At 43.7% G+C, this 27,748-nt stretch overlaps 1 protein-coding gene across 3 annotated transcripts in view; it reads left to right on the forward strand.

Moving 5' to 3' along the window:
• The window catches only part of TULP4 (TUB like protein 4), a 269,950-nt gene that overhangs the window by 158,509 nt on the left and 83,693 nt on the right, over positions 1 to 27,748 (forward strand). For all 3 annotated transcript variants that reach the window (XM_038770540.1, XM_038770541.1, XM_038770542.1), the window contains 2 exons: positions 21,508 to 21,636; positions 25,011 to 25,172. In XM_038770540.1, the coding sequence (XP_038626468.1) occupies positions 21,508 to 21,636; positions 25,011 to 25,172 (291 nt within the window). The remainder of the gene's footprint in view (positions 1 to 21,507; positions 21,637 to 25,010; positions 25,173 to 27,748) is intronic.

The following is a 27,748-nucleotide window of genomic DNA, read 5'->3' on the forward strand; positions in this document are numbered from 1 at the left end:
GATAGAGCATGGGCCCAGGAGTCAGAAGGATCTGGATTCTAATGCTGGCTCCCCCACTTGTGTGCTGTGTAACCTTGGGCAAGTCACTTAACTTCTTTGTGCCTGTTACCTCATCTGTAAAATGGGAATTAAGACTGAGCCCCATGTGGGACAGGGACTTTGTCCAACTTGATTTTCTCATATTCTCTCCCCTGCTACGCCATACCCAAGTGCCTAGTATAGTGCCTGACACAGTAAGCACTTCACAAATAACACAAGTATTATTATTTTTATTATTATTATTATCAGTCTTGCTTTTGATAAAGTATCTGAAACATCCAGGTATTTGGCATGCCTTTTTTAGGCAAGGAGCCCTGTGCCAAAATATCCTGAATGAGAAACAGTTTGAATAACCCTGCCCCAACAAGGCATTTAAAGAAAAAAGAGGATCTGGAATCAGGCCTATCTGGCTGTCTTGTGGACTCTTGTGAGGTCTCTTACTTGAGAGACCTCTGAAAACCTGAGTATAAGATTAATTATCCACCCTATAACCAAACATTCCTTTTATCGCAGGTATACCTTGGAGAGAGAGAAGTATAACTTACTACAGAAAGTGGATCTTTCTTTAGTACTCTCTGCCCAGCCCTCAGCCAAAAAGGACTAAGTTTTCTTCTTCCCTCCCAACCAGAATTCAAATCCACCTTCCCCTCTACTCCTTCCCCAACCTCCTCAAGAGGGCTTTTCTTCCTGTTCACTAAGAAGGAATGTGTCTGTTTATCGTTATATTGTACTCTCCCAAACTCTTAGTATAGGACTTTGCATACAGTAAGCGCTCAGTTAATATGATTGAATGAATGAATTACCTTGGGGATGGCTTAATGGGGAGGATTGTACCATCATTCCACATGCCTTAGTGGCCATTCTTGGGGTTAGCTAATAGGCTTGTTGTTTTTTGTATTTAAGATACAGCTCTCCAGTGGTGATTTCACCCATACCCTTTAGCTGTGCTTTGCTTTATCATAATGAGGCCTGTTTTCCATGCTCGACAGGTTGCAACAGGCTTCCTAGGAAAAATGATCTCATCATGGGCAGGGAATGTGTCTATTTATTGTTGTATTTTAGTCTCCCAAGTGCTTAGTACAGTGCTGTGTCCACAGTAAGCACTCAATAAATAAGATTGACTGAATAAATCTGCAGTTCCAGGCTCTAGCTTAGTCCTATGTTCTTTTAAAGCAGAAAAGCCTGAAGGTACATTGAATTATAGAGTTTTAGTACTTGTCTTCTCTGAGTAGGGAGTACAGATCTCACCTCTTCTTGAAAGAGAGGTGGGAGAGAAAAAGAGCAGCAGCCTGGCGTCGCTTCCAAAGAAACCTCAAGAAGGCTGTGGTGGCCGCTGCTGTAGTGGTCACTTGGCTACAGTTGCGACTGTGGACTCTGAGCCGTCAAGAGCCTGAAATTATGCTCCTCTACCCACAGCACGTGGGTAGGAAGCAGTGTGGCCTAATGGATAGAGCACAAGCCTGGGATTCAGTAGGACCTGGATTCTAATCCCTGCTCTGCCCCTTGTCTGCTGTGTGACCTTGAGCAACTCACCTCACTTCTCTCTGCCTCAGTTCCCTCATCTGTAAAATGGGAATTAAGACTGTGTGCCCTCTTCTGGGACAGGGACTGTGTCCAACCCAATTATCTTGTCCCTGCCCCAGCAACTTAGAACAGTGCCTGGCACCTAGTAAGTGCTTAACCAATACCATTTTAAAAAAAACCCCAAAAATGTATTTGATCTTTGTTTCTGTCTCTATGATGTCTTACTGTTTTTGTTTCATCTCCTCTTATGTGTCTGTCACTGCTTCCCTCTTCCTTTTTTATTTTTAGACTGAGAGCCCCTAGGGAACAGGACCGTGTCTAATTCTGTGTAGTAATAATGATAATAACAATGGCATTTGTTAAGCGCTTACTATGTGCAAAGCACTGTTCTAAGCGCTGTGGGGGGATACAAGGTGACCAGGTTGTCCCGCGTGGGGCTCACAGTCATCATCCCCATTTTACAGATGAAGTAACTGAGGCTCCGAGAAGTTAAGTGACTTGCCCAAGGTCACACAGCAGACATGTGGCAGAGCCGGGATTCGAACCCATGACCTCTGACTCCAAAGCCCGTGCTCTTTCCTCTTAGCCACGCTGCTTCTCTACAGCCACGCTGCTTCTCTACAGCCACGCTGGTCTTTTCCAATGCTTACTACAGTGCAGTAAGCACTTAATAAATACCACTACTATTACCACTCCCCTTTTAGGGTCACAACTGGAGAGTTTCCAGTACTCTACCAGTCTCAACTATGGGAGGGAGAGTCAAGGAGAGACATACCCATTCCACTCCTAGCTTGGGCAGTGGCTAGCAAGTGGAAGGCCATCTGCTATAAGTCAAAACTCGGCTGTGCTGGGCAGCAGTGGCATGGGAGAGGGTTGAGGACGGAGACTTAAGTGTACTTTGCAGAGGGAGGCAATGGTAAACCACTTCTGTATTTTTACCAAGAAAACTCTATAGATACACTACCAGAACAATTGCAGGCAGAGATGGGATGTTCTGGGAGAGATGTGTCCAGGGGTTGCTATGGGTTGGAGACGACTCAACTACATAAGACAAGACTATTACCGCTAAACAAAATGTTCAGCCCTCAAATTATTGGGTGTTTTCACACTGCTGGAAGTCATGAGCTTCTAAATCCAGTGGCTCCTATGTATATTTCCTAATTAGGGATTTGCACTGAGAGGGCTAAATGGGCTAACTTATTTTTTGACCCTTGATGATGGACTGTCCTGTCAGAAACTGTGGATGGGCCCTAGTCCTGAGAATTCAGGACTGAGTGTGGGCAGAGGAATTGATTATAGAGCTAGTGGCTTGTGCAGCACCTCGTCAGTCACACAGCGTGGCTCAGTGGAAAGAGCCCGGGCTTTGGAGTCAGAGGTCATGGGTTCAAATTCCGGCTCCGCCACTTGTCAGCTGTGTGACTTTGGGCAAGTCACTTCACTTCTCTGGGCCTCAGTTACCTCATCTGGAAAATGGGGATTAAGACTGTGAGCCCCACGTGGGGCAACCTGATCACCTTGTAAACTCCCCAGCACTTAGAACAGTGCTTTGCACATAGTAAGCGCTTAATAAATGCCATTATCATTATTATTTATTGAGCACTTACTGTGTGCAAAGCACTATATTAACCACTTGGGAGAGTACAGTATAAAGATGAACAGACACATTCCCTGCCCACATCTTACACTGTCTCCTCCCTGCCAGTTGCATTCCCGCCGGTCTGCAGTGAGCAAGTAGTAGTAGTAGTAGCAGCAGTGTGAAGCAGCGTGGCTCAATGGAAAGAGCACGGGCTTTGGAGTCAGAGGTCATGAGATCGAATTCTGGCTCTGTCACATGTCTGCTGTGTGACCTTGGGCAAGTCACTTAACTTCTCTGAGCCTCAGCTACCTCATCTGTAAAATGGGAATTGACTGTGAGCCCCACGTGGGACAACCTGATCACCTTGTATCCCCCCCAGTGCTTAGAACAGTGCTTTGCACATAGTAAGCGCTAAAACAAATGTCATCATTATTATTATTATTATTAATAGTAATAATACTAATGATACAAATATTAATAATAACAACAACTGTGGAATATGTTAAGCACTGACTGTGTGCCAAGGACTGTACTAAGTGCTGGAATAGATACAAGATAATCAGGTCCCACTTGGAGAACAGGTATTGAATCCCCATTTTGCTGATGAGGGAACTGAGGCACGGAGAAGTAATCTGCCCAAGGCTACCCAGCAGAAAAGCAGCAGAGTCTGGAATAGAACCCAGCTCCTCCAACTGCCTAGCCTGTGCTCTTTCCACTAGGTCCCACAACGGTAGAGCACATTGTGAAGTTCATGTGTAGTCTTTGCCCATATTAGCCAGCTACAAATAGACCTAGGACTCGACCCCAGGGGTCTTCATTCATTCAGTGGTAGTTATTGAGCACTAACTGTGTGCAGAGCACTGTACTACGTGTTTGGGGAGAGTACAGTAAAGAGTTGGTAGATGCCCAAGGCCCAGCTATTTCCCCTGGACCAAAAGCAGGGCTACTTTTGTAAACTAGACTCTAAACATGCAAAAACAGGGGAAATACAATAAATAGTCTGAGAAAGCACACTTTCTGTTGGGGATTCTTACTTTATTGATTAAAAACTACTCTTAACCCTGGGAAAGATTTCTCCGTTTTAATGCAGTAGAGCTACCTTTTCAGCGGTGTGTAGTCTGCACCTCACAGCAAAGCAGTCCAATCCAGTGAAAGCACATTATTACTTATTTTTGCTTTTCAGGTGATGAAAATTAAGAAAAGATTAAATGTCAGTCTCTTGACATTGAATGTATCCGCCAAGGCAACTGGGTTCTTACACGGGCAAGAATCCCTTAATGCCTCAAAGGAAATAATTTTTTTTTTTGTAAATACCATTTCCATTGTGTTTGTATCATCATGGTAACAGTACAATCAATTTCATAAAGAAGCATCTTTCTACTGTTGGTATTCATCAGATTTAAGACCTCACCTGGCAAATGATGTTAAAGGCCAAATGATGGATGTTCTCTAATCCTTAGAAACTTAGGTTCATTGTCAAGTACTGTGTATTAAAGAAGGTCTGTTTAATGAATGGATTTTGATTAAACTTAGGAGGCTACATTAGAATTTTTTATAAAATGATCAACCACGAGTGATTTAGTCCAATTCCTAGGACAATTTGTCATGGAGGCCGATGACCAAAAGAGGATGCATTAATCATTTTTTTTTAAAAAGCAGGTTGACCTCTCTTGCAATGCAAGACTTGCAATGCTAGAAAATCAGAGGCAGTGAATGGAATGTATTGAGCATTTATTGTTGGACTTGGGGATTTTTTTACACATTTTTAGCATTTGGGCCTTGGGTTGCATTCAAAGCATCTCTAACAGCAAGCTGCAGAGCTGGAAGACAGAGCCAACCTCGGCAGCGAGAGGAGCCATCCTGGCAACCTCAGGAGTCGTGCTTCCCCCTAAAAGGTGGGAATTGACAAACAGATTTGGGGTGGAGAATGGCCCTGGGACGAACAACTCGGTTCATTCATTCAGTCCTATTTATTGAGCATTTACTGTGTGCAGAGCACTGTACTGAGTACTTGGGAGAGTACAATGGAACAATAAGCAGACACATCCCCAGCCCACAAGCTCTCTCTGAGAAGGTTGAAGACTTGGGGACTGAGATGGACCAGGGAAGGGCAATGAGAGAAGGGTTGCCCAAGAAAGAGTCAGCTTTAGATTTCAGGGATTTACTGAGGGTTTTTTGTTTGGTTTTTGCTTTATATTCAGGCCTTTTAGATCCATGGCATAGTGGATAATGCACATGCCTGGGAGGCAGAAGTTCGGCGTTCTAATCCCAGCTCAGCCACTTGACTGCTGTGTGACTCAACTTCTGTGTGACTTAACTGTGACTTAACTGTGTGACAACTTCTGTGTGCCTCAGTTTTCTCATCTGTAAAATGGAGAATAAGAATGTGAGCCCCAAGAGGGACAGAGACTTTATTCAACCTGATGACCTTGTATCCACCCCAGCGCTTAGAACAGTGCTCAGCACATTGTACATGTTTAAAAAATGCAATTATTATTATTACTGTAGTGTTCATACTGTATATGTTTGTGGTCGCAGAAGATGCTACTGATTATGAAATTCATCTCTGGGTGTCAACTATGGCTGAAAATAATTGTGACGGTAGTTAATTGGAAACTCTTCCAGCTAATGGTTTTAATTCCCTTTCTAGTTTTTCATTTAGTTTAATGTAATCTGGTGTTCCAGTCCATTTCCTTTTCTACTTCTGTCTCCAAAATATGGGCTCCAAACATAAAATTTCGAGGGCTCATGTGGAATTTTGATTTTTCAGTAAAATGGAAAAGCGTAATTTTGAAATCGGACTTTTCAAAATAAGCAATCTACTCCATGCTTTTAAAATGTGAATGAATACATTTTTGCATAACATGTTTTCTTTTTAATAGTTATTTGTAGATAAAGGCATGGCCTTAATTTGAGTCTCAGCTATACTCTGTGGCCCCCCGAATAAACCTCTGGTGTAGGAGCATTTATTGACCACCCACTGGGTGCAATGTACTATACTATTTGGGAAAACAAGGAAGTGCCATGTTCCCTGCTCACAGGACACTTACACTCTAATAGCTTGCACAAGTATCAGCACGGCCTAGTAGAAAGAGTACAGATCTGAGGGTCAGAGGGCATGGGTTCTAATGTGAGTTGCACCATATGTCTACTAGTGTGACCTTGGGCAAGTCATTTAACTTCTCTGAGCATCAAATACCTCATCCGTAAAATGGGGATTAAGACTGGGATCCTCATATGGAACTGGGGCTGTGTCCAACTTGATTACTTTATATTTGCCCCAGCGCTTAGAATAGTGCTTGGCACATAGTAAGTACTTAACAAATACCATTATTGCTATTATTATTATTATTAGTGGAGATGATTGTGCAATTTTTTACAAATTAAGCAAACAAAGAATCGAATGAACATAACTGCTTTAGAGTGGTAGCATGATTTTACACAGATAAATGTCCTTTGTCATTCTCCTTCCTTTCTGGATCTTTCTCTGGGGTGGATTTTTCCCTCTGACTCCATAACCTGCAGGTCTTTCTATCTTGCATATCAGCCCTCTTCACCTGCTATTCCAGAGTTAACTCTTTGCTTCTCCCAGGCTCATCTTGTAATTATACCATGTTGTTGATTCTTGCTTAATCATGGCAGCTCTCCCATCCTTTCTCCTCGAGCCCACATCTCTTAGAATATATCCTTCTCCATTGTTGAAGTTCTCCTAAAAATCCCATCTCCTCCAGGAAGTCTTCCCAGATCAATTCTCAGTACCCTTGTCGCATGAACCTGTCACCCACCTTGTGTGCTTTATTCCTATCCTCAGAACTCCTGTACTCTAATGCTTCCTTTTTATCTTGATTCTTCCTTCAGCTTTCCCTACCTTATAAGTAGTTTTTTGTCTGTCTTCCCCTAATGAATTAAAAGTCTCTCTGAGCGTGGGGATATATGCCTTGAAACTGTTGTACTCTCTCAAGTACTTAGTGTAACATCTAACATTCAGAAACTCAATACGCATCTTCTTTGATTACTTGGTCCTTGATGTGACTATAATTTGAACCCTTCCAGGCCTCAACTTAACAATTTCTCCCTTCAGGAATATTATGGTAAGAGTGGGAAAAATGAGAAGGGTCCCTTTCTTGTTACTTCACCTCCAAGAGGCCTTCTCCAAATAAGCCTCCTTTCCCCTACTTCCTCTCCCTCTGCCTCACCCTTGCACTTGAATTTGTACCCTTTATTCCTCCTACAACACTTATGTACACATTTGTAATTTATTATAATTCCTTTTCCCCCCGCTTTGGACCACAAACTCCATATGGGCAGGGAACCTATCTCCCAACTTTGTTCCATCATACTCTCCCAAGTGCTTAATACAGTGCTCTGCACACAGTACACCCTCTTTCCCACTCACCTCTGCCCTTGGATCCATGCAACTGTTATTCACCCTTCCCCAGCCAAGCAGTATCTGTGTATTCTGCCATTTCCCTTACCTGTAATGTTCTTGAATGTCTGTCTCCCCCTTGAGACTGTAAGCTCTTTGTGGGCAGGAATTGTATCTCCCAACTCTGTTGTATAGTATTCTCCCAAGCACTTCATACAGCGTTCTTCACACAGTAATCGCTCAACAAATACCACCGATGGATTAATACCCTTCAAAGGCCCTTGGAGGTTCCATTGGCAACAGTGTGCCAGTTGAGCCTTGGGGAGGGGAAAAGGGAGTTTGAGGCATGCCTAAATTTACAAGGACTTGAGTACTTTTTTCAGTTCCTCACATATTGATTGCAAAGTATTTTCTAATGCTAACAAATGAAAAAAAAAACTTATTTTCCACGGGATGTCTTAAGTTTCACGTTGTTTGTTTCTCATGTTGCTGAAGCATTGCAAAACCATAGCCATTAGAGATTGTTGATGCTGTCAGAAGAAATTGTTTGCCATGTGTTTTACAAATATCAAAAGAAATACTATAGTCCCAAAGCAAGACTTAAAAAGTCATTGAACTGGAAGGTTCCTGGATGTAGTTTAGGCTTGTGAATTCCATAAACCTTTCAAAATACGTGGATAGCTCATCTAAGTTGTGGTTCTGTTAATCCAGATATTTCCTCATCGCACCAAATTTTAAACTCGTCTGGTTCACTGGTATTTAGAGAGATAGGATAGAACTGGAGAGGCCAAATCTCTTAAACCAAACAACCACAAACCAAATGACCGAGTACCACAGATCAAAATAATTCCTTTAACTGGAGCAGTGAGCAAGGGTTTAATAATAATAATGGCATTTATTAAGTGCTTACTATGTTCAAAACACTGTTCTAAGCTCTGGGGCGGTTGCAAGGTGATCAGATTGTACCACAGGGGGGTTCACCGTCTTCATACCCATTTTCCAGATGAGGTAACTGAGGCCCAAAGAAGTGAAGTGCCTTGCTCAAAGTCACACAGCTGACAATTGGCAGAGCCGGGATTTGAACCCATGATCTCTGACTCCAAAGCCCAGGCTCTTCCCACTGAGCCATGCTGCTTCCCCATTGGGGAGCATCCCCATTGGTTTGGGGAGGTGGATGGGAAGTTCTGATTTCCTTGAACTGGAACAATGAGCAAGGGTTCCGGAAGGTTCATTCAATTGTATTTCAATCGTATTTACTGAGTTCTTAATGTATGCAGAGCACTGTACTAGTGCTTGGAAGAAAACAATATAACAATAAACAGACAACTTACCTGCCCGTAATGAGCTTACAGTCTAGAGTGGCTGGGAGGTTCCGGATTTACTTTAACTGGAGCAGCAAGCAGGGGTTCCAGAAGGTGGATGAGAGGTTCTGATTTCTTTTAACTGGAACAGTGAGCAAGGGTTCTGGGAGATGGGAGGGAGGTTTTGATGAGTGGCAGCAGTGAGCAAGAGACAGCCAGAGTAGGTAGCTGGGGTGGGGGCAGCCTCCAAAGCCCTCCGGGGGCTGGACCCTTGTAACCAGGACCCCTGTGGCCAGGAATGTTTCTGAAAGGGCTAAAGCAGGAGGACCCTGCAGCCTGACACCCCCACCATGAGGAAGTAGCATGGTGGAGTGGCTAGAGCATGGGTCTGCGAATCAGAAGGTCATGGGTTCTAATCTCAGCTCCACCACTTGCCTGCCGTGTGACCTTGGGCAAGTCACTTCACTTCTCTGTGCCTCGGTTCTCTCATCTGTAAAATGGAGATTAAGACTGTAAACCCCACACGGGACAGGGACTGTGTCCAACCCAATTTGCTTGTATCCACCCCAGTGCTTAGTATACATAGTAAGCGCTTAACAAATGCCACAATAATAATTATTATTATTATTCTTGCTACTAATAATAATGAATGTATGTGTTCAAGCCAATATAGATCCATCAATCAATTATAGAAAACCACCCATGTAATGATAATACTGATGATATTTGTTAAGAACATATTATGTTCCAAGAACTATTAAATGCTGAAATAAATACAAGATAATCAGGTTGGAAACAGTTCTCTTCCCATGGGACTCACAGGCTAAGAGGGAATGAAGATGGATATTGAATCCCCATTTTACAGATGAGGAAATCGAGGCACAGGAAAGTTAAGTGGCTCACCTGAGGTCACATAGTAGGTAAGTGGCAGAGCTAGGATTAGAATCCAAGTCCTCTGACTCCCTGGCCCATGCTCTTTCCACTAAGCCATGCTACTGCCCTAAGTCTCGTGAGAGCTTTAACTGGGCCACCCCTGATGTAGAAGAATATGATACTTATTGACTTCCTTCTCAAGATAACAGAGCTCTGAGAAGCTCATCATGGTCAGGGAATGTATCTACCACCTCTGTTACTGTTGTATTGTACACTGCCAAGATCTTAGTACAGTGCTCTACACATAGTAAGCGATCAATAAATACCATTGAACGACGGAAAGTTTTATTTCAATTTTTGGCTCCTTGCTGAAAGTATCTCGGTGAAGTGCCAGAAATGGTTAGATTTCAGCGAAGTGAATCCTGAATGTTTACATGTGGGAGACAGGTATGAATGCACATGGGCTGAGGGATAGAAGTAGTTTCAGTATCTTTATTTGTATAAACTGTTATAAAAATGTATAACTATTTCCATGTCCTGGGCTCTTATCCAAATATCAACTCTTTAGGCTATGTCTCTTTTGGAGCTTATAAACTAAGGAGCTTTGGTTATACAGTCATCTTGGCTGTGAGAAAAAGTCAGATGATGAATGTTGCTTTGTTTTTGCTGGAAGGGAGGGATTTTTTTAGCGATTGTTTTCACCAGTCCAGTTGTTCTTAGAGGTATAATGTATATTAAACGTTTAACTTCATCTTTCGATCATTGAGCTGGAAGGAACTTTCTGAGGTCATCTAGTCCAACCCCTTCTACCAGACAGGTGAATATTTAAACCATCCAGGAAAGATGAGGGTCTTTTCCATTCATAAACCTGCCTCAGAATAGAGACTTCACACCTTTTGTGCTCCACCTACTCCAGTGAGTTACTGTTTTTTGGGTTTTTTTTCCACCCTGGTAGTCAAAGTTCTTTTTGTACAACTAAAAGTGTTTTCTTTAATTGAGGCCTATTTGGTTTTTCATGGATGTGGAGAACAACTGGCCAGTACTCTCCTCATAAAACCTTTTCATGTGGTCCACCCTTTCTCCAGGCTAGTCACATTTAGGGTGTTTGTCAAGCACTTACTATGTTCCAGGCACTGTTCTCTAGCTGGCTTCACAGACTCTGTCCTCTCCTGGTTCTCCTTCTTATCTGTCTCATCTCTCCAGCTGTTCATTCTCAGTCTCTTTTGCAGGCTCCTCCTCCCCCTCCCATCCCCTTACTGTAGGGGTTCCTCAAGGTTCAGTTCTTGGTCCCCTTCTGTTCTCGATTTACACTCACTCCCTTGGTGACCTCATTCGCTCCCACGGCTTCAACTATCATCTCTACGCTGATGACACCCAAATCTACATCTCCGCTCCTCCTCTCTCTCCCTCCCTCCAGGCTCGCATCTCCTCCTGCCTTCAGGACATCTCCATCTGGATGTCTGCCCGCCACCTAAAACTCAACATGTCCAAGACTGAACTCCTTGTCTTCCCTCCCAAACCCTGCCCTCTCCCTGACTTTCCCATCACTGTTGACGGCACTACCATCCTTCCCTTCTCACAAGCCCGCAACCTTGGTGTCATCATCGACTCCGCTCTCTCATTCACCCCTCACATCCAAGCCATCACCAAAACCTGCCGGTCTCGCTCTGCAACATTGCCAAGATCCACCCTTTCTTCTCCATCCAAACCGCTACCCTCCTCGTTCAAGCTCTCTTCCTATCCCGTCTGGATTACTGTATCAGCCTCCTCTCCGATCTCCCATCCTCCTGTCTCTCCCCTCTTCAATCCATACTTCACGCCGCTGCCCGGATTGTCTTTGTCCAGAAATGCTCTGGGCATGTTACTCCCCTCCTCAAAAATCTCCAGTGGCTACCAATCAACCTATGCATCAGGCAGAAACTCCTCACCCTTGGCTTCAAGGCTCTCCATCACCTCGCCTCCTCCTACCTCACCTCCCTTCTCTCCTTCTACAGCCCAGCCCGCACCCTCTGCTCCTCTGCCGCTAATCTCCTCACTGTGCCTCGTTCTCGCCTGTCCCACCGTCGACCCCCGGCCCACGTCATCCCCCTGGCCTGGAATGCCCTCCCTCCCCACATCTGCCAAGCTAGCTCTCTTCATCCCTTCAAGGCCCTACTGAGAGCTCACCTCCTGCAGGAGGCCTTTCCAGACGGAGCCCCCTCCTTCCTCTCCCCCTCCTCCCCCCTCCATCCCCCCACCTTACCTCCTTCCCCTCCCCACAGCACCTGTATATATGTATATATGCTTGTATGTATTTATTACTATATTTATTTATTTATTTTATTTGTACATATTTATTCTGTTTATTTTATTTTGTTAATATGTTTTGTTTTGTTCTCTGTCTCCCCCTTCTAGACTGTGAGCCCACTGTTGGGTAGGGACCGTCTCTATATGTTGCCAACTTGTACTTCCCAAGCGCTTAGTACAGTGCTGTGCACACAGTAAGTGCTCAATAAATACGACTGAATGAGTGAATGAATGTTCTAAGCTCTGGGGTAGAAACAAAGTAATCAGGTTGGACACAGTCCCTTGTCCCACATGGGGTTAACATTCTTAATCCCCATTTTACAGATGAGGTAACTGAGGCACAGAGAAGTTAAGTGACTTGCCCAAGGTTACCCAGCAGAAAAGTGGTGGAGCCAGAATTAGAACCCAGGTCCTTCTGACTCCCAGGCCCATATTCTGCCCACTAGACCATCCCCCCTGCAACTGCCTGTCCCACTTCCCAGCTGCCCTGCAACCAGCTCTTCCGCCAATATCATTTCCTTTCCCAGTTCCTCACATTTTCCACCCTTTTTTTTAATCGTGTATGCTTCCCATCAGTAATTCCTCTTGAGTTTCTGTATGTTTTTTTGATCAGAACTGTCTCCAGTACCTGGATAGCAGTTGGAGTGGGCAGACTATAGAAGATGAATTACATTGTGGTATTCATCTAATAATAATAATAATAATTGTTGTACTTGTTAAATGCCTACTATGTGCCAAGCACTGTTCTAATTTCTGGGGTTGATTAAAAAATAATCACATTGGACACGGTACTTGTGCCCCATGGGTCTCACAGTCTAGGTGGGAGGGAGTAAGACTGAGTGTAGACTGTAAACTCATTGTGGGCAGGGAATGTGTCTGCTTATTGTTGTAGTGTACTCCCCCCAGTGCTTAGTACAGTGTTCTGCACACAGTAAGTATTCAATAAATACAATTGCATGAATGAATGAATGAGGAGGATTTAATCCTGGTTTTACAGATGAGGAAACTGAGGCACAGAGAAGTTAAGTGACTTGCCCACAGTCACATGGCAGACAACTGGCAGAACTGGGATTAGTACCTCACCTCCAACTCCCAGACCTGTGCTCTTTCCACTAGGCCATGCTGCTTCTGTCATACTATTGTCCATAGAGCTCATGTTGATGATTTCAGTATCAGTGCTACAGAATTGACCCATTGACCTTGTGGTCTACTGTGACCCCCAGGTCTTTTTCTGTTTAGTTCATATTCATCTTGTTGTAATATAGAGTGCTTTTTACCACCAAGTATGGAGAAGCAGCATGGCCTGGGGGAAAAAGCATGACCTGGGTTCTAATTCCAGCTCTACCACTTGCCTGCCATGTGACTGTGGCACATTTATTATTATTATTATTATCATCATCATCATCATCATCATCATCATCCTCCTCCTCATCATCGTCTCTGCTGAATTACTTTTCCGGTCATGATCTGGGAAATTAAGGGGCCTCTATCACCACTATATCCTAATTAAAGTAAATTTGGTGAGTTGACTCAAGGGTCCTCCCCCATCTCTTCTTCCTGGCCCATTCTTGACTCCTACTTTGGCACTACCTTTCACTTCAGTCTAGATGCTTTCTGTTTGTTGACCGCCTTCTGTTTCCTGGATGTTTAAGTATGTGTAGTAATCCTCCCACTCCCTCTGCCTTTCTTTCGTGAACATAACAGTAGTATGTTTTAATTTAGCCCTCCAGGCTAGGATACTGTCCTACTTGGTGTCATATAGTCCAATTATATGGTAAACCTGAGTTAAGACCTTCGGTTCAATTCCCATGCTCTGTGTATGAACATTTCAGAGTCAGAGGCTGATCCTTGAGTTTTCCTCCTTGTTTTCTGTCCTCCGGTATTAGCATCCCCAAAGTCTTTTCCAGAGGCTCTTCCCCAGGTCATTGCAAATTTAATTTTCTACCAAGTTTAGTTGAATCTTGCAGCCAACCTAATTTCAGATCCTCCTCACTAGAGTAGTCTGTCTGCTCCTGAAATTACTATGTCCTTGAAAAATTTAAAATGAATGCTGATTTGACTCAGGAGGAAGCAGAGTGGTGTAGTGACTAGAGCATGGGCCTGGGAGTCAGAAGGTCATGCGTTCTAATCCCAGCTCCACCACTTGTCTGCAGTGAGACCTTGGGCTAGTCACTTCACTTCTCTGGTCCTCAGTTCCCTCATCCATAAAGTGGGGATTGAGACTGTGAGCCCCATGTGGGGCTCCATCCCCCCCATCTTACCTCCTTCCCTTCCCCACGGCACCTGTATATATGTGTATATGTTTGTACATATTTATTACTCCATTTATTTATTTTACTTGTACCTATCTATTCTATTTATTTTATTTTGTTAGTATGTTTGGTTTTGTTCTCTGTCTCCCCCTTTTAGAGTGTGAGCCCACTGTTGGGTAGGGACTGTCTCTATATGTTGCCAACTTGTACTTCCCAAGCGCTTAGTACAGTGCTCTGCACACAGTAAGCGCTCAATAAATACGATTGAAGATGATGATGATGATGATGATAACAGGGACTGTGTTCAACCTAATGCTTGTATCCAACCCCAGGGCTTAGTACAGTGCCTGGCACATAAGCGCTTAACAAATGCCACAATTAATATTATTATTATTATCTAACCTAAAGTTCACCATGATCTTTGGCATCATTACATAGTCATGTGTTCATCTCTGAAATGTACTTGTCCCCAGGGCTTTGCTCTGCTTCATCTTTACCGTCAGATCCCCATTGTCATTCCTGATATGTACCTAGTGACTCTGAAAATCATTCATTCCCTCCCATCATGGCTGCGAAACAAAGGAAATGAATCCATCTGATCTCTCTTTTTTTATAAATGGTATTTAAGTGCTTATTATGTGCCAGGCACGTTAGTAGGTACAAGCTAATCAGGTTGGACACAGTCCCTGTTCCACATAGGGCATAGTTAGTGTCTTTCCATTAAGGAAGAGAGTCAGCAGTCAGCAACACTGAAATCTAACTCTAAGTGCTTGTTAGGTATCAGGCACTGTACTAAATGCTGGGGTAAATACAAGCTATTCAGATTGCTCACAATCTTAATTCCGACTTTTCAGGTAATAGGTAACGGAAGCCCAGAGAAGTTGTGCCTTACCCAAGGTCACACAGCAGATAAGGGGCAGAGCCTGTCTTAGATCCCAGGTCCTCTGACTCCCAGGCCTGTGCTCTTTCCTTTAGGCCATGTTGCCTATCAATATAATGCAGGAATTACATTCCTGAGGAACCCTGAATCAAGGAAAACTGGTGTTTGAATTCTTTCTTGTTTCTTACACACTGCAACAATTTCTTCTGACATTGTGTCACATTGTACCAGACATGCTGGAAGAATATTTCCTAATTGTGTCATCACATTCCATCCAAAAACACGTAATGAAAACATGTATTCTGCCAGAACTACTTTCTAGGAGGGTTATCTGATTGGAAATGGACCTGACTCGATCCCAATTTCAAATTACACTTTAGAAAAATGTGAGATTTAAGTTATCTTTGCTGCACCGTTTCTTCCCCTCCCAATGTGGGGGCCTTCTTTTTGCCTTTACTTAATTCCCTCAACCTCAGTTCCATGATCGCTGAAGAGAAGAGTAGCGGATGCTGCCTGCTTTTGTGACTGTTGTCTGGCCCCCGTCCTCAAAGGCACTCCTTCTTTCTGAGATTCTCACCAATCTTCAAGATCCCTTTGTTCATCCGGTCAACAAATGTGGCATCTCTCAGGATGCTCTGGAGATAAAAGTCCTCACTCTAGCCTTGTAACCAGGCAACCTCTGGACTAGTGTGCCCCCTCCACCAAATTTTCCTCTGTAAGACTTATGCACCTATTCCCATTCGGTGCCCTGACTAGGACTTAAGTATCAACGAAGGATATGTTGTCTTGGAAGCTGACATACTCTTCCTCACTGTTCCTAATTTGATCTTCAAGAATCAATCAATCAATAGTATTTATTGAGTGTTTACTGTATGCGGAGCGCTGAACTAAGCACTTGGGAGAGTATAATTCAACAGAGTTGGTACACATGTTCCCTGTCCACAGGAGCTTACAGTCTAGAGGGGGAGATTGGCATTAAAATGAATTACAGATATGTGTACAAGTCCTTTGGGGCTGAGGGGAGGGTGAATACCAAGAGCTTAAAAGGGTACAGATCCAAGTGCAAGGAGGATGCAGAGGGGAGTGGGAGAAGAGGAAATGGAGACTTAGTCATGGAAGGTCTGTTGGAGGAGTGGTGCTTTTAATAACGCTTTGAAGGTGGGGGAGAGATGTTCTGTAGGATGTGAAGGGGGAGGGAGTTCCTGGTCAGAGAGAGGGTGTGGGAGAAGGGTCAGCGGTGAGATAAATGAGATCAGGGTACGATAAATAGGTTGACATTAAAGGAACAAAGCATGCGTACTGGGTTGTAGTAGGAAATCAGTGAGGTAAGATAGGAGGGGACAAGCTGAATGAGTGCCTTAAAGTGATTAGTAAGGAGTTTCTGTTTGATATGGAGGTGAATGGGCAGAACTTTTTCTTATGCCACTGGCTTTAGGGTGCTCTAATATACTTAAATATTTGATAATTCAAAATATTTAAACCCAGTAAATGTATTTTAAAAATAGTAACAATACGCTCAGCTTACCTTGTGGGTGTGCTATTAAGCTTGTATTATAGTTCGAAAGTTAAAATGACTGGGCATTGTCAGATCAGTGAGAGAAGGGTGTCCCAATGAAGGCTTTCAAGCAATTTCTTGAAGTTGAAATTTGGTAACTACTGACAGGAGTGATCAGCTGATTCTCAAAGTTCAGAAGTACAGTTGTTTTCTTTGAAAAAACTGTGAAACCCCAACTCTTAAGGGCTTCATAGACCATTGCTAACCCTTTGGAATGCACTGAGCAGCAAGTAGGTAAATTGTGCCAATGCCACTATTTAATAATAATAATAATAATAATAATGATAATAATAATAGCATTTCTTAAGCGCTTACTATGTGCAAAGCACTGTTCCAGGCGCTGGAGAGGTTACAAGGTGATCAGGTTGTCCCATGTGGGGCTCACAGTCTTAATCCCCATTTTACAGATGAGGTAACTGAGGCCCAGAGAAGTTAAGTGACTTGCCCAAAGTCACACAGCTGACAACTGGCGGAGCCAGAATTTGAACCCATGACCTCTGACTCCAAAGCCTGTACTCTTTTCCACTGAGCCATGCTGCTTCTTTCCAGAAACGTAATATTCCCTGAGTGACTTGTTTCTACTAAGCAGACAAAATGATTACATTCTGCAGTAGGTGAAGCTTCAGAGTGGGGTTGAAGAAAAGTAGATTAATCAGGGGGAGACAAAGGCATAAATACCTGTGGTGAGATCCATATATGAGAGAAGAGAGACTGCAGGTGAGAAATGATATTCCTATCTTTAGGGTGCTGCTGGTGATTGGAGGGCAGTTCAAAATCCAGGGAAACTCCTGTACAGTGAAAATGTGCAGCCTCATCATTAAGGATGTACACCAAGTGCACTGGCTTCACTTTTATCAACTGGATTGAAACGAACAGTTTTCTTTCAACCAGTCCCTCCTTCCCCTTTCCAGGCATTAGAGTAGTTGAGCCACGCCACCGTGAAGGGCCAAAGAATGGAAAATCCTGATGCTGTTATTAGAATTTTGCTCCTGCCCAAAATAGCTCAACTCCCAAAGCACACATACCATAGAGAAGCAGCTTGGCATAGTGGATAGAGCATGGGCCTGGTAGTTGGAAAATCATGGATTCTAATCCCACCTCCTTCCCTTGTCTGCTGCGTGACTTTGGGCAAGTCACTTCACTTCTTTATGCCTCAGATACCTCATATGTAAAATGGAGATTGAGACTGTAAGCCCCACGTGGGACAGGGACTGTGTCTAACCCAATTTGCTTGTATCCACCCCAACACTTAGTACAGTGTCTGGCACGTAGTAAGCACTTAATAAATACCATAATTATTATTACGCAAAAGTAGAATAAAATAATCATGAGATGACAAGAGATATCCACAAACAGGTGAGGAGCCAACAAAGGCCACTAAAGTGTGTGTGTGTGTGTGTGTGTGTGTGTGTGTGTGTGTGTGTGTGTGTGTAAGAGAGAGAAAGAGAGTATGTGTGTATATATATGGCATCATTGTTTAGACTCTCGGCCTCTAGGAGAGACATCTTAAAATCCTTCCCAGGTTAGTGCCTTGCACCTCTATTCATTCATTCAATTCATTCAATCATATTTCTTGAGCGCTTACTATGTGCAGAGCACTGTACTAAGCACTTGGGAAGTACAAGTCAGCAACATATAGAGATGGGCCCTACCCAACAACGGGCTCACAGTCTAGAAGGGGGAGACAGACAACAAAACAAAAGAGAAGCAGCATGGCTCAGTGGAAAAGAACCTGGGCTTTGGAGTCAGAGGTCATGGGTTCAAATCCTGCCTCCGCCACTTGTCAGCTGTGTGACTTTGGGCAGGTCATTTCACTTCACTGGGCCTCAGTTCCCTTATCTGTAAAATGGGGATGAAGACTGTGAGCCCCCCGTGGGACAACCCAATCACCTTGTAACCTCCCCAGTGCTTAGAACAGTGCTTTGCACATAGTAAACGCTTAATAAATGCCATTATTATTATTATTATGTAGACAGGTGTCAAAATTGTCAGAACAAATAGAATTAAAGCTATATGAACATCATTAACAAAATAAATAGAATACTTAATATGTACAAGTAAAATAGAGTAATAAATCTGTACAAATATATATACAAGTGCTGTGGGGAGGGGGAGGAGGTAGGGTGGGGGAATGGGGAGGAAGAGAGGAAAAAGGGGGCTCAGTCTGGGAAGGCCTTCTGGAGGAGGTGAGCTCTCAGTAGGGCTTTGAAGGGAGGAAGAGAGCTAGCTTGGTGGATGTGTGGAGGAAGGGCATTCCAGGCCAGGGAAAGGATGTGGGCTGGGTGTTGGCGGTGGGACAGGCGAGAACGAGGTACAGTGAGGAGGTTAGTGACAGAGGAGCGGAGGGTGTGGGCTGGGCTATAGAAGGAGAGAAGGGAGGTGAGGTAGGAGGGGGCAAGGTGATGAAGGGAGCCTTGAAGCTGAGAGTGAGGAGTTTTTGCTTGATTCGTAGGTTGACAGGCAGCCACTGGAGATTTTTGAGGAGGGGCGTGACATGCCCAGAGCGTTTCTGCACAAAGTTGATCCAGGCAGCAGCGTGAAGTATAGACTGAAGTGGGGAGAGACGGGAGGATGGGAGATCAGAGAGGAGGCTGATGCAGTAATCCAGCCGGGATAGAATGAAAGATTGAACCAGCAAGGTAGTGGTTTGGATGGAGAGGAAAGGGTGGGTCTTGGTGATGTTGTGGAGGTGAGACTGGCAGGTATTGGTGATGGATTGGATGTGTCGGGTGAACGAGAGAGCGGAGCCGAGGATGACACCAAGCTTGGGGGCTTGTGAGACAGGAAGGATGGTAGTACTGTCTACAGTGACGGGAAAGTCAGGGAGAGAGCAGGGTTTGGGAGGGAAGATAGGAGTTCAGTCTTTGACATATTGAGTTTTAGATGGTTGGCAGACATCCAGATGAGATGTCCTGAAGGCAGGAGGAGATACGAGACTGGAGGGAGGGAGAGAGAGCAGGGGCAGAGATGTAGATTTGGGTGTCATCAGTGTAGAGATGATAGTTGAAGCCATGGGAGCGAATGAGTTCACCAAGGGAGTGAGTGTAGCTAGAGAACAGAAGGGGGCCAAAAACTAACCCTTGAGGAACCCCTACAGTAAGGGGATGGGAGGGGAAGGAGGATCCCGCAAAAGAGACTCTATGGAACATGATATTTATTATATTTGCCCCACAACACTTATGAACATACCCACAACATTTATATTAATGTCTGTCTCCTCCTCTGGTCTGTAAGCTGGCTGTGGGCAGGGAATGCATCTACCAACTCAGTTGAATTGTACTCTCCCAAGGGCTTAATATAGTGCTCTGCATACAGTAAGCACCCAAAAAATATCATCGATTGATTGATTATATTCAATCAGAGGAATCTTCATCTCCCTGAGAGAACCTCCCCTTTAACCATCACTATCCAAACTGATTAGGGTTGAGCGGTTGCCCCCAAAACACCCTTGATGAGGATACTTGAGAGTAGTAGTTGTAATGATAGTATTTATTAAGCACCTTCTGCGTACAAAGTACTGGACTAAGTGCTGAGAAAAAAATATAGATTAGAATTATAAGTGGTCCCTGGCCCCAGTGGGGTTCAAAATCTGCAGATAATACTTTGGGGGATTGGGGACTGGAAACAGGCAACAAAGGAAACAGCTGAGAATGGACCTATTGAAACACAGTTCCATCATGGCCTTGCCAAGGTTATAGATGGCTGAGCCCCTCCATGATTAAATTTATTAAGAGCTGCTATTGAAACTAGAATGTAGATCATATCAAATATCATTTCTTCTGATTGTGGTTTAGGTACTTGAACTTTTCAAAATTTCTAGAATTAGTTGTTATATTTTTTTACTTGGAGAGTATAAAAGGCCATTAAACACTGAACATTAAACACCAAATATTAGAAATTGAAATTAAATGGTTCATGGTAGATGGGTTTGAGGACTTTGAAGTAGCTACATTAGGACATTAAACAGTTGCATGAGATATAAACAAGGTCATCTAGAGAATGCTTGGGTTTTTTTTAACTTCCAAAGGAGATTTTACTGAAATAAAAAGTGAGTTCTCCTCCCCAACTTTAGAACTGAACAGGAATTTGCAAATAATTTTTATGGAAATATATTTCCTAATTTTCAGTGACCCACTACAGCACAGCTCCTGAGTGGAGATTCTATAAACCTTCCTGGGAGCTATATGCTAACAGCCTGTTGTTTTTTTATTGTTCTGTTATCCTCTCCCAAGTGCTTAGTACAGTGCTTCCTGCAGTAAGCACTCAATAAATGTGATTGGCTGACTGACTAAGCACTTACTGTGTATCAGGCAGTGTACTAAGCTCTGCAGTAGATACAATTGAATCAGGTTGGACACAGTCCCTGTCCCACGTAGGGCTCACAGTCTTAGTCCCTATTTTAAAGATGAGGTAACTGAGACCCAGAGAAGTGAAGTGATTTGCCCAAGGTCACACAGTGGACAAGTGGCAGAGGCAGAATTAGAACCCAGGTCCTTCTTGATTCCAGGCCCTTCCTTTGTCCTCCAGGCCATGCTGCTTCTATTCTGTATTCTGGAGCTTCTGTTTGTTTCTTAGCAGTGTAGCAGGTTTATGCTGGATTTTCCTACATTTGGAATGTCTGCTGTTCTCCCCAAAACCTTAACAGAGAACTTTCAACCTGACTTGATATCTTCGACAAATTGAATCTTGACTTACTTTGCCATCTCCCCAGCTGACACAGAGCTTCCCAGAATCCAGGTTTTTGTCTCTGACTGTCTGGTCATATACTATTTTAGCACTGAACTGTGATGCTGTTCGTTTAATTCATCCAACAATGGAATGGATAACATCGCCTTTTTCCTAAAATTTTTTTCAGGTTGTGCTGGTGAGATGGAACGAGCCATTCCAGAAACTGGCCACGTGCGATGCAGATGGAGGAATATTTGTATGGATCCAATATGAGGGCAGATGGTCTGTAGAGCTGGTAAATGACCGAGGGGCACAGGTGGGTGAGAATGGTTTCTCTTTGGTAAATTCCACTGAAATGAGAATGCAATGGGAGGCATTCTAGAGCAGGGATGGGCAGTGATTTTGGCTGGAGGGAACTAATCCCATTTTACAAAGCCTTTTGAGAAGCTAGGCCTACAAAGACAGAAGTCACTGTTTCTCCTAAGCAGCTTCTAACTGGCTGCTAACCCGCCCCAGAAGCATGCAGAAATTTGCTGACTGCTTGTGTCATATTGTTATATTTGTACTCTCCCAAGCATTTATTACATTGCTCTGCACACAGTATGCACTCTAAATACGACTTACTGGCTGACCTTCGGCCTGTGTGGAGCCAGGTAGGAGCCACTGCAGCGCAGTAGAGAGTCAGAGTTTGCCCAGATCAATTTTAGAGAACAGTTCTGGAGTAGCAGCGTGGCCTAGGGAATAGAGCACAGACAGGCATGGAAGTCAGAAGGATCCAGTTTCTAACCCCAGGTCCACTACTTGTCTGCTGTGTGACCCTGGGCAAGTCACTTCATTTCTCTGTGCCTCAGTTACCTCATCTGTAAAACGAGGAATAAGACTCTGAGCCCCATGTAGGACAGGGACTGTGTCCAACCCGATTTGCTCGTATCCACCCCAGCACTTAGTATAGAGCCTGGCACAAAGTAAGTGGTTAAAAAAATATCATTATTGTTATTATTATTGTTATTATTATGGAAAACAGGTTAGCATTTTTGTGCTTCATTTCAGGTTAGACCACACTGATCTAGTCTGCGGGCAGGCTTTATCTTTTTGGGTTTCATTTTTCTTTTTTGTTTTTTTAATGGTATTTGTTAAGCACTTCCTATGTGCCAGGTGTTGTACTGAGCACTAGGTAGATACAAGCTAATCAAGTTGGACACGGTCCATGTCCCACAAGGGGCTCCCAATCTTAATCCCCATTAACGAATGATGGAGCTGAGGCACAGAGAAGTTAAGTAATTTGCCTGAAGTCACACAGCAGACAGGTGGTGGAGCTGGTATTAGAACTCAAGTCCTTTTGACTCCCAGACCCATGCTCTGTCCACTAGCTGTAGTTCTGTGTAAGCCTTTGCTCAGTTTGATTGTCGTCTAAGATCCTTTTTTTGCGGTATTCATTAAGCGCTTACCATGTGTCAAGCACTGTTCTAAATTCTAGGGTAGATACAAGTTAATCCTGTCCCACGTGGGGTTCACAGTCTAAGTAGGAAGGGGAACAGATACTGAATCCCCATTTTTTACATTTAAGGCAACTGAGTCACAGAAAGTTAAATGATTAGCCTAAAGTCACACCACAGGCAAGTGGCAGAGCCAGGATCAGACCCCAGGTCCTCTGGTTCCCAGGCCCATGCTCTTTCCTCCAGGCCACACTCTTTCCCCTGTGGGCAGGGATCGTGTCTACCAACTCTGTTGCATTAGTGATCAATCAAAGGTATTTATTGAGCGCTTATTGTGTACTGAGCACTATACTAAGTCTTTGGGAGAGTACATTACAACTGAATTATCAGACACGTTCCCTTCTCATAACAAGTTTACAGTCTAGCAAGGCTGACCATACTTCCACACAAAGAAAAGCAGCACTGTAACCATAGAATCAACAGTTGGAAAGATTCCACTGTCACACTTTATGAACTTTTCCTTCAAAGAAACATCATAAAACCCTTCTTTCAAGAATGAGTTTGGAACCAAGCATTTATTATTTTGTCCTGTTAGTCCCTGTTGGTGATGGTGGGAGGAGTGTACAAGTTTGAGACTGTCTGATGGAGAGCTGCCTCAGGCAGTGGAATAAATACCATAGTCTGCTGCTCTGCTTCAATTAGTTCAACTTTTAGCATTCTCTTTTGTATAACAAACTTGGTGCAAGAAAGAGGTTGGACAGTGGATAAATTTGTTTTCTAGGTTTGTTTTTTTTTTGTTGTTTTTTTTTCCTTTGACCATTTTCCCTTGTGGTCCCCTCCTGTTCCTGAACAGGTAATCAAAATGACTGAATCACAGTAGATCACATGAAGATTTAGTATGTTGTACTCTGCGACTGAGTCTTATGATTCAAATTTTGTTAGTGAAAACAGTGCATGGTCAGAATCAGTATTTATTGAATACCTAATAGGTGCAAAGCACTATAACAGGGATAAAAATAAAAACTGTGGTATTTAAGTGCTTAGTAGATGCAAAGCACTGTTTAAAGCACTTAGGAAGATACAAGGTAATCAGGTCAGACACTGTCCCTGTCCTACACAGGGCTCACAGTTAAAGTAAGGAGAACAGGCATTGATTCCCATTTCACAGATGAGGTAACGAAGGCACAGAGAAGTGAATCGACTTGCCCAAGGTCAAACAGCAGGCACATAGCAGAGCCAGGATTAGAACCCAGGTCCTCTGACTCCCAGGCCCATTCTCTTTATATTAAGCCATAATGTTCCATGTAAATTGTAAATAGGGTTTTATAAATAATGAGGGAAGCATTCATATAGAGTGGTTAGGGCTGGTAGTATAATGAACCTCTAAGGTCTATAGATTTGCAGTTTGCTAAATTGGAAACACCAAAACAACTGCAGTTTAAGAACACATGTCAATAAGCATCCTCTTAAAATGTGGATGAAATGAAGTTTGTTGTGGTGCTTTCAGTTCAAATCTGAATTGACCATAGTATCGTTAGAACATTCTAGCACGTAGCTCAAACACCGAAGGTAAAATCACAATAGAATTATGAAACTTAAGTTCCTGAAGCTATTTTAGTGTTCCATTCTTGGTTGTCCTTCCCCTCTAACCAGAAGATCCTTAGAAGAAGAGAATGGGATTCCACTTCTATTTCAGTGGTTCTCCCAAACGAAAAGAAGTTTGAAAAACATTGGTGTAAGGTGCCAACAGCTTAGAAGTACCACCTTTGTATTAGAGCTGCTCATTTCAAAGCTGGATTAGGTATACTCATCGTTCATTGTTGAGAAAAGCATTTCTTAATAATGCAGCATGGCCTAGTGGAAGGAGCACAGGCCTGGAAGTCCGAAGGCCTGGATTCTAGTCCCGGCTCCGCCACTTGCCTGCTGTGTGACCTCGGGCAAGTCACTTCTCTTTGCCATAGTTTCCTCAACCATAAAATAGGGATTCAGTACCTGTTCTCCCTCCTCTAGACCATAAGCTTAGTATGGGCAGGGAATGTGTCTCTTATATAGTACTGTTGTACTTTCCCAAGCACTTTGTACAGTGCTCTGCACATAGCATTCAGCCTGTGTCCAGGCTGATTAATTTGTATCTACCTGAGCACTTAGAACAGTGCTGGACACATACATAGTAAGTGCTTAACAAATATCACAATAATAATCACAGTAATAATGCAAGCATTCTAACTTGTTTCTGTTATGTTTGTTTCTTCAGGTTAGTGATTTTACATGGAGCCATGATGGAACTCAAGCCCTGATCTCATATAGGGATGGATTTGTGCTGGTTGGGTCCGTTAGCGGACAGAGACACTGGTCTTCAGAGATTAACTTGGAAAGTCAAATCACCTGTGGCATATGGACTCCTGATGATCAACAGGTAATAGCTCAAAATCTGTTTATAGGTGATTATCAAATATTGCCCTGGGAAATGTTGGTTTAGTTAACTTTTCTTGAGCAGAAAAGAACGCAGTATTAAAGAGTTCATTCTAGAGATCTTAGTTGTTTTTTGAATGATAAATAATCAGGTCAGACACTATCCCTGTCCTACACAGGGCTCAGAGTCAAAGTAGGAAGGAGAAAAGGTATTGAATCCCCATTTCACAGATGATGTAACTGAGGCACAGAGAAGTAAAGTGACTTGCCCAAGGTCACAGAGCAGCCAAGTGACTTCTACATCATCATCCTCGCTCATCTTCCTACTGCTTTTTTTCCCCCAACTTCAGTCCTTACTGTGCTGTGCTGCCCAAGTCATTTTTCTTAAAAAAAAAAAAAAAAAAGTTCAGTTCATGTCTTCCCTCTCCCCCAAAACCTCCAGTGGTTACCCGTCCACCCTCCTCTAAACTGTAAGCTCATTGTGGGCAGGGAATGTATCTGTTTTTTGTTGTATTATACTCCCCGAAGCACTTAGTACAGTGCTCTGCACAATGTAAGTGCTCAATAAATATGATTGACTGCATCAGACAGAAGCTCCTCACAATCATTTTAAAGCAATTTGGCGTAGTGGATATAGCACCGGCCTGGGAGTCAGAAGGTCATGGGTTCTAATCCCGGCTCTGCCACTTGTCTACTGTGTAGCCTTGGGCAAGTCACTTAACTTCTCTGGGCCCCAGTTCCCTCATCTGTAAAATGGGGATTAAGACTGTCAACCACATGCGGGACATGGATTGTGTCTAACCCAATTTGCTTTTATTCACCCAAGTTCTTGGTACAGTGTCTGGCACAAAGTAAGTGTTTAACAAATACCATGAAAAAAAAGCCTTTCGTCCTCGCTTATTTCGTACTACAATCCAGTCTGCAAACTTTGCTCCTCCAACTTCAGTCTACTCACTATGCCGTGATCCCACCTCTCTCACCACTGACCACTTGCCCATGCCCTCCCTCTGGCTTGGGTTTCCCTCCCTTTTCATGTATGCCTGACCACCACTCTCCCCACCTTCTAATCCATAGTGAATCATAGTAAATCCCCAACTAAGTCCTCATTTCCCCTTCCCTCTCTCGCTTCTGAACCATTCATTCATTCATTCAATTGTATTTATTGAGCGCTTACTGTGTGCAGAGCACTGTACTAAGTACTTGGGAAGTACAAGTTGGCAACATATAGAGATGGTCCCTACCCAACAATGGGCTTACAGTCTAGAAGGGGGAGACAGACAACAAAACAAACATGTAAACTGGTGTCAGTGCACTTGGAGCTGAACCCTTGAAGCACTTGATATTCACCCCACTCTCAGCCCCACAGCACTTAGGTGCATATCTGTAATTTATTTTGATGTCTGTTTCTCCCTCTATAACTAAAGCTCCTGTTGGGCAGGGAATGCATCTACCAATTCTGTTGAATTTTACTCTCCCAAGCGCTTAGTGCAGTGCTCTATTCATCAATGTCAGTCAATCAATTGTATGTATTGAGGGCTTACTTTGTGCAGTGCTTGGGAAAGTAATACAACAGAGTTGATAGACACACCCTGCCCACAACGAGTTTACAGTCCAGAGGGGGAGACAGGTATTAATGTAAATAAATGAATTGCAGGGTTGAGGGAGGGGTGAATAAAAGGTGCAAATCCAAGTGCAAGGGTGACATTGAAGGAGAGGAAGAAGAGGAAATGAGGGCTTAGTCAGGGAAGGCCTCTTGGAGGAGATGTGCTTTTAATAAGATTTTTAAGGTGGGGAGAGTTATCGTCGGTCAGATATGAAGAGGGAGGGCGTTCCAGGCCAGAGTAAGTACGTGGGCGAGAGGTCGACAACAAGACAGATGAGATGGAGATTCAGTGAGGTAGGTTAACATTAGAGGAGCGAAGTGTGCGGGCTGGGTTTCAGTAGGAAATCAGAGAGGTAAGGTAAGAGGGAGCAAGATGATTGAGTCCTTTAAAGCCTACGGTGAGGAGTTTCTGTTTGGTGTGAGGTCTGTGGCTCAGTGGAAAGAGCATGGGCTTTGGAGTCAGAGGTCATGGGTTTGGATCCTGCCTCTGCCACTTGTAAGCTGTGGCACCCTGGGCAAGTCACTTAACTTCTCTGGGCCTCAGTTCCCTCATCTGTAAAATGGGGATTAAGACTGTGAGCCCCACGTGGGACAACCTGATCACCTTGTATCCCCCCCAGCACTTAGAACAGTAATACCATCATCATCGTCAACCACTGGAGGTTCTTGAGGAGTTCTTGAAGCAGAGAAGCAGCATGTTGTAGTGGATAGATCACTGGACTGAAAGTGAGAAGGACATGGCTTGTAACCCTGGCTCCTCCATTTGCCTACCGTGTGACCATGGGCAAGTCAGCATGGCTCAGTGGAAAGAGCCTGGGCTTGGGAGTCAGAGGTCATGGGTTCAAATCCTGACTCTGCCAAATGTCAGCTGTGTGACTTTGGGCAAGTCACTTAACTTCTCTGTGCCTCAGTTACCTCATCTGTAAAATAGGGATAAAGACTGTGAACCCCACATGGGACAACCTGGTCACTTTGTA

Source organism: Tachyglossus aculeatus, chromosome 2, assembly GCF_015852505.1.
Source record: "Tachyglossus aculeatus isolate mTacAcu1 chromosome 2, mTacAcu1.pri, whole genome shotgun sequence".
In the NCBI taxonomy this organism is placed as follows: domain Eukaryota; kingdom Metazoa; phylum Chordata; class Mammalia; order Monotremata; family Tachyglossidae; genus Tachyglossus; species Tachyglossus aculeatus.